Raw genomic sequence first — 9,833 nt, 5'->3', positions numbered from 1 at the left:
CCCAAAAAAAAAAAAAAAAGAATCACAATGGAAGCCAGGCGCTGGTGGCTCACACCTGTATTCCTAGCTACTCAGGAGGCTGAGATCTGAGGATCACAGTTCAAAGCCAGCCTGGGCAAGAAGTCCGTGAGACTCTTATCTCCTATAAACTACCAGAAAACTGTAAGTGGCACTGTGGCTCAAGCGGTAGAGGTAGAGCACTCGCCTTGACTGAAGAGCTCAGGGACAGTCCGCCGGCCCAGAGTTTAAGCCCCACAACTGACAAAAAAAAAAGAGCGAGGGCAGGCAGGTAGGACTGATCTTACACAGCAGTGTTTAATGCTGCTGTTTATCTTAGCAAAAATAGATTTACACCTCTAATCCTAGCTACTTAGGAAGCTGAGATCTAAGGAATGCTTATCCTAGGCAAATGTGGGCAAGAAAGTTCGTGAGACTTCATCTCTCCAATTAATTACCAAAAAGCCAGAAAAAGAGCTGTAGCTCAAGTGGTAGAGAAGAAAAACTGAAAGTTCATGGCTCTGAGTTCAAGCCCCATTACCAACGTAAAAATAAAAGCATTAGAAAATAGAAAAGAAGCCGGGCCCTGGTGGCTCACACCTGTAATCCTAGCTACTCAGGAGGCTGAGATCTGAGGATCATGATTCAAAGCCAGCCTGGGCAGGAAAGTCCTTGAGACTCTTATCTCCAATAAACCACTCAAAAACCAAAAGTGGCGCTGTGGCTCAAGCAGTAGAGCGCTAGCCTTGAGCTGAAGAGCACAGAGACAGCACCCAAGCCCAGAGTTCAAGCCTCACAACAGACAAAAAGAAAAAAGAATCAAATGGTTCCTGACATCAGAGCCCGGAACAAGCATGCACCAGGCAGTCAGTCACAGCTCTTACTTCTGCTGCATTTTCTGCCGTCTTGTTTGCTGGATGGTGCCCAAGGATTTGGCTTTATCTGATGGCTCCAGCTCTACTCTGATTTGTTCAGAGTTAACGGAAATCTGAAATTTGAAAAAGAATGGCTGATGTTATCAACAGTGACCAAAAGAGACATAACAAAGGCATTTATGTCTCCTCCTGTGTCCTGCTACCACACTAGAACCAGCCAAAGACAAATGCCATCGATAATGTATGTCCTCCAGCTGGCTGGCTACTGAGATGGAAGATGGAGGGATTTTGGCTGACACTTTCCTTCCCAGAACCCCTTAAATGTTCCAAGATAGTCCTTAATTGAATCAGCACTAAGTCATCTCCACAAGACACTCAAAGCCTGTTTAATACGTGTAATCTTTGATTGTAGTTTTCACCAAGATTTCTTTAGAAGTACTAAGATTGAAAACAAACTTTATCCCATAAGAATTTTCTCAGCTGAGAAGTTAGAATGACTTTGGGGGTCTGTGTCTACCCCCACTCCTACAATTTTGATACTACTATCTTAAAAAAGACCTCAAGAAAAAATTTCAAAAAAACAAGAGAGGGGCTTAAACTAAAACCTCCTTAGCACTAGTCAACATTATTTCTAATTTGAGATTCACTTTTAATTGCACACTTGCCTCTCTAGGGTGTCCTGAGTCTAAAGCTGCAGCCCTGCGCTTCTCTGAGCATGACACTGCACCAGCGCCTGGCCATATTCATAACCACACTCACCACTTCCAGGGGCTAAACCAGACTCATACGGTCAATAGGAAAGATAACGTGTGCCACCCTGAGAGTCACTCTAGATTCGGAATGGGATCAGAAAAGCTCCTTCTTTAGAAAGTTTCACATATCACAACTAAATGCTTGGTTTTTTTTTTTTTTTTTGCCAATCCTGGGGCTTGAACTCAGGGCCTGGGCACTGTCCCTGAGCGTCTTTTGCTCAAGGCTAGTACTCTACCACTTGAACCGTAGCACCAATTCTGGCTTTTTCTGTGTATGTGGCACTGAGGCTTCATGCATGCTAGGCAAGCACTCTACCACTAGGCCACATTCCCAGCCAATTCTTGCATTTTGACTCAAAAGAATCTCAAAAAGTGTTTTAAGACAGCCATAAAATATGATTGTGGACCAAAGTATTACATGTTAACAGGAATTACTGTTAAATTTTTTTCTGGTGTAACAATGGTAGTATAGACATATTAAGAAAATGTCTTTTAAAAAAAAGAGGCATACTGATGTACATAGGAATACTAGTAAATTAATGCTTGAAATTTACCTTAAAATACTTCAGCAAAAAAAAAAAAAAAGAACAAAAAAATTGAGCAAATGGGATAAAATTTTGAAAGCTACTGACGCCAGAGAGTAGGACTTCACCATGGGTATTTTCATAAATTCAAAAAACAGAATGGCCAGGTGGTATTGTGATATTGGCTAGGTTTCAACCAATGAGCCGTTTCCTGATTTCTCCTTTTATAATAACACAGAGCTGCTTACTAGAGTGATGGTTCCTCACCAGCATGAAGCCTTTCACTCGCATAGACCAGGCAGATCACACCAATGTGGGTAAGATCCATATCTTATGGATATGGACCTTGGTATTAAATCTATAATCTGCTTTTCCCTGTCTCTTTAATGGTGACAACTGACCTCTCAAAGGGCACCGCAGGATAGTTAAGTTCACTAACTGGGAAGAGATAAACTAACAAATGACACCAAGTTTGCAACTCACCCCTTTAAAGACACTGCTCACAGTCTGAGCACAGCAGGTGTTTTTGCAGTTCACCAGGAGGTCAAACAACATGCACAAGAGTTTCTGCTGGACCTTTCCATCTGACACAGCTGCGAAGAATGGCTTTGTAATCTGGAGGATGGAAGAAAACCAAGTGAACTCAACAAGCCTGAGCTCCAAAGACTCAAAATGCAAAACAATAATTGTATTCTCTCACAACATAAAACTGCTCCCCACTTTATTTTCTCATGACAATGCACTTTTTTTTTTTTTTTTTGGCCAGTCGTGGGGCTTGAACTCTGGGCCTGGGCGCTGTCCCTCAGCTCTTCAGCTCAAGGCAAGCAATCTACCACTTGAGCCACGGCACCACTTCCAGTTTTCTGAGTGATTTATTGGAGTCTCATGGACTTTTCTTGCCCAGGCTGGCTTTGAACCACAATCCTTAGATCTCAGCCTCCTGAGTAACTAGGATTACAAGCATGAGCCACTGGCTTCTGGCTTGGACTTTTTTATAACTCATGTTCAGCTTTCTTGTACAATAAGTGAAATGCATCATGTGCCTTTAAAATGTATCTAGTTCATTAAGAACCTACGGCTAGGTGCTGGTGGCTCACACTTGTAATCCTAGCTACTCAGAAGGCTGCGATCTGAGGAGTGCAGTTTGAAGCCAACCTAGACAGATAACCCAAGACTCTTCAATTAACCACCACCAAAGAGCCTAAAAGTAGAGATGTAGCTTAAGTGGCAAAGTGGCAGGATTGAGTAAAAACGCCAAGCAAAAGCTCAAGGGAGGTCCTGAGTCCAAGCCTCAGTGTACACACACACACACACACACACACACACACACACACAAGCAAAAGCTCAATGGAGGTCCTGAGTCCAAGCCTCAGTGTGTACACACACACACACACACACACACACACACACACACACACACACACACACACACACACACACACACACACACACACACACACACACACATCCTGAGTCCAAGCCTCAGTGTGTACACACACACACACACACACACACACACACACACACACACACACACACACACACACACACACACACACACACACACACACACACACACACACACCTCTTCCATTACAAATCCTTAACTGTCTGAAGGAGCTGTTGTTTCTGAAGAAAGCCACTGACCTTTTCGAGGGCTGTGATCTGAACGGTTGCCATTCCCGGGTGGAGTTCCTTTGTTGTGTGCACAGCTTTTATAAACATATTTAAGCTCTTGGGGTCCTTATGTAAAAGTGAAACTGAGTGTTCATTGTATTTCCCCAGTGCAAGATGCAGGACAGTGACCTCGTCTTTCAGAACGGCTGTGGGGTCCTTCTCTATCTTCTCTAGTAACCGTTCCACCAAGGGCAGCAGCTGGGAAAGCACCATCTACGACAGGGGATTCGTTAGTGATTACACTCAGCAATGCTGATTTTTCGCTGACTCTGCAGAGACATCCTATTGGAAGACCAGGGGCTTATCCCCTGTGGTGATGGGTGGGCTGGGGGTGGTACAACTCTCATAGTGCTTGCCCCTTCCTGCCCTCGCTCCGAACAGGTCCCCAGGGATACTTCAGACAGGACCGAGAGCCTGTGTGAGCCTTCCTCAACACTCAAGAACAGAACTAAAAACTGAGTATGGTTTACCAATTGAGCAACAGTTTACCATTTGCTAAAACACTGTGCTTTTCTCCCTGTTTCCAATTTAGAATGATTAGCATGAATGCAAATTATGTGTGTGCAAATCATGATTTATTTGGAAAATGGACACAAACCAAGAGTTCTTCCTGCAGACTTTTTTTTTTTTTTTGGGGGGGGGGTCTGGTCATGGGGCCTGAACTTTGGGCCTGGGCGCTGTCCCTCAGCTCTTCAGCTCAAGGCTAGCGCTCTACCACTTGAGCCACAGCGCCACTTTCGGCTTTTTTGTTTTTGCTTATGTGGAGCTGAGGAATCGAACCCAGGGCCTCATGCATGCAAGGCAAGCGCTCTACCACTGAGCCACCTTCCCAGCCACCTTCCAGTAGATTTTTAAAGCAATTAAAAATCAAGCTGATGATAAGACAGGGATAGCACACTTCATTTTAAAATATAAGAAGATTCGTATTTCTGGTATCCAGTATCCAGTTCTCCACCTCACATTTCCTCCTTCAAAAAGATTAAGACAACCTCAGTGCTGAGAGCACACACGTGACTCCTGTGATTGCCTTCCTCACACATGTGCAGTAACAGTAACTTTTCAGGAACACCGCATGGCACATACAGTCCGCTAAATTACACATACCTCACTGTTGACGTCCTGAATTACTTTCAGCAAATCTTTTGCAACGTACGATGGGCATTCATATACAGTATAAAGCAGGGTTTTCAAAGTTTCAGACAACTTTTGATGAGATTTCTGTTTCTTTACTCTCTGTAGTTCATCAAACAGAGTAGCCAGATCCTAGAATACCAGAAAGAAAACTGTAATGAAGGGTTCATGAAGGGGGAAGGTTCAATGTAGTAGATATAGGACAACGTGATGTCCTTGCACCTTTTCATTCTCTATGAAGTTCCAACTGGGAATACTATCAGTTCCCCAAGAACTAGCTTACTAGAAGCTGGCCATGGTATTGCAACCATTAGAAATGGAGCAAAGACAGTTACTGACATCAGTTTCTAAGTTCAGCAGCAATCTGTCAGATTCCCTGTAAAGTAAATGTTCATGTGTCGAGACAGACAGACAGCCAGACCTGGGTAGTTTACCTGAACCACATAGGTGGGATCTGAGGTGATCTCCTCTGCTTTGGGAACCAAGTGGTCTATGAGCAGCTGAAACGGTGCCGTCAGTCCACTGAGGGTCTGGAGACACTGAAGGGCAGCCCGCCGCACCTCTTTGATGGGGCTGCTCAGGTTTACAAGTAGAGACACCACCACTGAAACCAAAGGGGAGATGCACATCACAATCAATCAAACTTAAGTGGCACCAAAGGCATACCTCTCCAGGAGGAGGGGCAGCTTGGTGGTAAAGTACTTACCTAACTTGTGCAGAGTACTAAGTTTGATCCTTAGAACCAAAAAAATATTAAAACTGAAACTCCCTTTTTTTTGGTCCATCTTGGGGCTTGAACTCTGTTCCTGAGCGCCTTCAGCTCAAGGCTAGCGCTCTACCACTTGAGCTACAATTCCACTTCCTCTACCACAGGAGCTACAATACCACTTCTGGTTTTCTAAGTGGTTTATTCGAGATAAGAGTTTCATGGAAGCCAAGTGCCAGTGGCTCAGTCCTGTAATCACAGCTACTCAGGAAGTTAAGATTTGAGGATTGCGGTTCAAAGCTGGCCCTGGCAGGAAAAGTCCATGAGACTCTTATCTTCAATAAACCACCAGAAAACTAGAAGTGGCGCTGTGGCTCAAGTGGTAGAGTGCTTGCCTTGAGCTGAGGAGCTGAGGGACAGCACTGAGGCCCAGAGTTCAAGCCCCATGACTGGCAAAAAAAAAAGTCTCCTGGACTTTTCCTGCCTGGGCTGGCTTTTAACCTTGATCCTCACATCTCATCCTCCTGAGTAGCTAGAATTATAGGCGTGAGCCACTGGCGCCCGGCTCAAACTACCTTTCTGAAGACTTCGACTACCTAATGATTTGTCATTATGGAAAAATGGTCATCTATTCTCTGGCAGTCTTACACAAACACACAAACAAACACACACACACACACACACACACACACACACACTCTGGTTCACACACTGTCTGCACCAACTATACTATCTCAAGGGAATGCAGAAGGGTTTTCCAAGTGATAATTGTGTTTCCCAATACACACCACCTTAACAGTATGTTTTTTGTAAATGGAAAATGCTCATTTTGTCTGGGAATGTGGCTCAGTGGTAGAGTGCTTGCCTAGCATGCATGAAGCCTTAGGTTCGATTCCTCAGTACCACATAAACAATAAAAGCCAGAAGTGGCACTGTGGCTCAAGTGGTAGAGTGCTAGCCTTGAGCCAAAGAAGTTCAAGGACAGTGCCCAGGTAAAGCTCAAGCCCCAGGTCTGGCAGAAAAAAAGAAAAAAAAGAAACTGCTCATTTCTAAACCAGGATGTCACTGGGAAAGTTTGGGTGGCTGAAGAATGAGGCAGCAGCAGACCCCCCTTCCCCACTCCCATCCATTCCTGTGCATGTGCACACAAAAGCGTCCATTTGTGTGTCAGCAACATTGATTCAAGAACATCTCCAGGGGCTGGGAAGGTGGCTCAGTGGTAGAGCGCTTGCCTTGCATGCCTGAGGCCCTGGGTTCGATTCCTCAGCACCACATAAGCAAAAAGAAAAAAGTCGGAAGTGGCGCTGTGGCTCAAGTGGTAGAGCGCTAGCTTTGAGCTGAAGAGCTGAGGGATAGCGTCCAGGCCCAGAGTTCAGGCCCCATGACCGGACCCAAAAAAAAAAAAAAAAGAAAGTGCTTCACCCTGGCACCGGTGGCTCACGCCTGTAATCCTAGCTATTCAGGAGGCTGAGATCTGAGGATCACGGTTCAAAGCCAGCCCAGGCAAGAAAGTCCATGAGACTCTTATCTCTATTAAACCACTAGAAAACTGGCAGTGTCGCCTTAGCTCAAGCGGTTAGAGTGCTTGCCTTGAGCTGAAGAGCGCAAGGACAGCACCCAAGCCCAAAGTTCAAGCCCCATGACCAAAAAAAAAGAAAGTGCTTCAGCAGGGTGCTGGTGGCTCATGACTGTAATCCTAGTTTCTCCTGAGGAGGCTGAGATCAGAGGACCATGGTTTGAAGCCAGTTGGGGCAAGAAAGTCCATGAGACTCTCATCTCCTATTCTCCACACAAACAGAAGTAGAGCTGTGGGTCAAAGTAATAAAGTGCTAGCGTTGAGTGAAAGCTCAGGACAGCACCCAGGCCCTCTGTAATATCAGCAACTTGGGAAGTAGAGAAAGGAGGACTGTAGTTCCTGGTCAGCCCAAGGAAAGACAAGAGACTATGTGAAAAAAACTGAAAGCAAAATGACAGGGTGTGAGGCTCGACTGGCTCAGTGTTTACCTCATAAACTCAAGTCCCAGTCCATAGTGTCCAAAAAAAAGCTGTGAAGTCGGGCAAGGAATCTGTGGCTACTCGGAGTGCTGTGGTGCGGAATACAGCGTGCCCAGTGAGGACCGCTCCCCTGGCTTCTGGTGACCACGCCCCCTCGCATCCCTATAGATGAGCTAGAGTCCTGCTGGAAGGAAGAGGGCACAGGGGGCCGAGTACCTGTATGAAAAGCTTCATCAGCACTCTGAAATGAAGGGCCTCGGTCCCCTGCAGGATGAGCTCAAAGAGCCCCACCAGCAGGTGCAGGTAGTGCTTCCCGTCCTCGTCTAGCCGCTCAGGGTTCCACCACGTGGCACCTGTGGGACAAGGAGCAATCACGCAGAAACCATCAGCACAACACAGCAACTGCTCACTCAAGACCCCTGAAGACCCATGACTAGCACCTTACCTTTAGGAAAAGATTTAGGCTCCTTCACAGCAAAAATGAAAACTTTCAGGGAAAAGACAAGCAAAACCGAGTCTTCCACAGCAATGCTCCGGGCACTGCCCAGCTGCTCCACATAGTGGGCCCACAGCTCCTCCGGCAAGACTCTGTCTAACATCAGCTCCATGTGCCACTCTGGGGGGATTTCCTGCAACAGTAAAGGAGACCGTTAGAAAGGAAACAATATGCAAAAGGCCCAGGAACAAGGGTCTGCAGGTGGACCCCACCAATGTATTTAAGGTCTTCTGAGTGCTAAGCAAACTGTGCTGAGTCAAGACACAGGCTAGCAGAGAGAGGGGTCTGGCTGTCCTGTTCACAATAAAAATCACAGATTAGCCAGGTGCTGGTGACTCAAGCCTGTAATCCTAGCTACTCAGGAGTCTGAGATATGAGGATTGCAGTTCAAGGCCAGCCCCGGCAGGAAAGACCGTGAGACTCCTATCTCCAATAAACCACTAGAAAACTGAAAGTAGCATTGTAGCTCAAGCGGCAGAGCACTTGCCTTCAGCTGAATAGCTAAGGGACAAAACCCAGGCCCAGAGTTCAAGCCCCACGACCCACAAAAAATAAAATAAAATAAATCACAGATTAAGTTAAAAATGGCTTCATTTTATCTGTGTTGCCTGAAAACACTATCACGAAAAACAAACTATTCATACAAATTCTACCAAAGGCAGGATTATCTATGTACATTTCTCTGTGTGTGCGTGTGTGTGTGTATATATATATATATATAGTATGTGTGTGTGCGCGCACACACACACACACACACACACAATCCCTTTTCCTCTAGAGGCTCCAGAGGATTGTAGTCCATTCTAGCCAGAGCAGAAAAAGTTCACTAGACTACCTTCCCAAAATAATCAGCAAAAAGCAGGGCTGCAGGAGTGGTTGGAGTGAAAGAGCACCTGACTAGCAAGTAGGAGGCCTTAATTCAAACCCTAGAACTGGCCTCCTCATTAAGCAGAAATAAACAGGCATTTTCCAAAACAGAAATTGAAGGAACTAGATTTCTAAGAGAACTTTAAAAACTATTTCTTTCGGGCTAGAAAGGTGGCTCAGTGGTAAGAGTGCTTGCCTTGCATGCATGAGGCCTGGGTTCGATTCCTCAGCAGCACATAAGCAGAAAAATCCACAAGTGGTACTGTGGCTCAAATGGTAGAGCGCTAGCCTTGAACTGAAGAGCTGAGGGACAGTGCCCAGGCCCAGAGTTCAGGCCCCACAACCGACCAAAAAAAAAAAAAAAAGGGATTTCTTTCTCTCACTTTATGTTTTTATTGCTGCTCTGAAGGAGCATGGTAAATTCACCGAAGAAAAATGATCAAAAGGTAGCTTTATAATACAATAGTATTTGGAAGGGTATTAGGTATTTGGTATTTTATTTCCTCAGTTGTGTTTCTACAGCTGTAACAGGGCCTCAGAAAGAAGCGAAAACAAAGCCACACAAAAGAACTATTGTCTGTTTATATAAAACACAAACCCGTCCCACTCTAACCATCGAGAACACTTTACTTCAAGACAGTCTTCAACTTGAATTTTCTCATGGCGAACAGAAAACATTTTTCTAGGGCTGGGAAGGTGGCTCAGTGGTAGAGTCCTTGCCTTGCATGCCTGAGGCCCTGGGTTCGATTCCTCAGCACCACATAAGCAAAAAGAAAAAAGCCGGAAGTGACGAGGTGGCTCAAGTGGTAGAGC

At 45.4% G+C, this 9,833-nt stretch overlaps 1 protein-coding gene across 1 annotated transcript in view; it reads right to left on the bottom strand.

Moving 5' to 3' along the window:
- Nucleotides 1–9,833, bottom strand: part of Heatr1 (HEAT repeat containing 1) — a 41,553-nt gene that overhangs the window by 15,450 nt on the left and 16,270 nt on the right. Inside the window, exons 17-23 of the mRNA XM_013009230.1 lie at nucleotides 8,103–8,286; nucleotides 7,867–8,010; nucleotides 5,391–5,560; nucleotides 4,930–5,088; nucleotides 3,796–4,038; nucleotides 2,632–2,763; nucleotides 882–985 (exon numbers count right to left, since the gene is read on the bottom strand). Of these exons, the coding sequence (XP_012864684.1) occupies nucleotides 882–985; nucleotides 2,632–2,763; nucleotides 3,796–4,038; nucleotides 4,930–5,088; nucleotides 5,391–5,560; nucleotides 7,867–8,010; nucleotides 8,103–8,286 (1,136 nt within the window). The remainder of the gene's footprint in view (nucleotides 1–881; nucleotides 986–2,631; nucleotides 2,764–3,795; nucleotides 4,039–4,929; nucleotides 5,089–5,390; nucleotides 5,561–7,866; nucleotides 8,011–8,102; nucleotides 8,287–9,833) is intronic.

The sequence above is a fragment of the Dipodomys ordii genome, unplaced genomic scaffold (genome assembly GCF_000151885.1).
Source record: "Dipodomys ordii isolate 6190 unplaced genomic scaffold, Dord_2.0 Scaffold9, whole genome shotgun sequence".
In the NCBI taxonomy this organism is placed as follows: domain Eukaryota; kingdom Metazoa; phylum Chordata; class Mammalia; order Rodentia; family Heteromyidae; genus Dipodomys; species Dipodomys ordii.
This window is presented reverse-complemented; position numbering and strand designations above follow the sequence as displayed.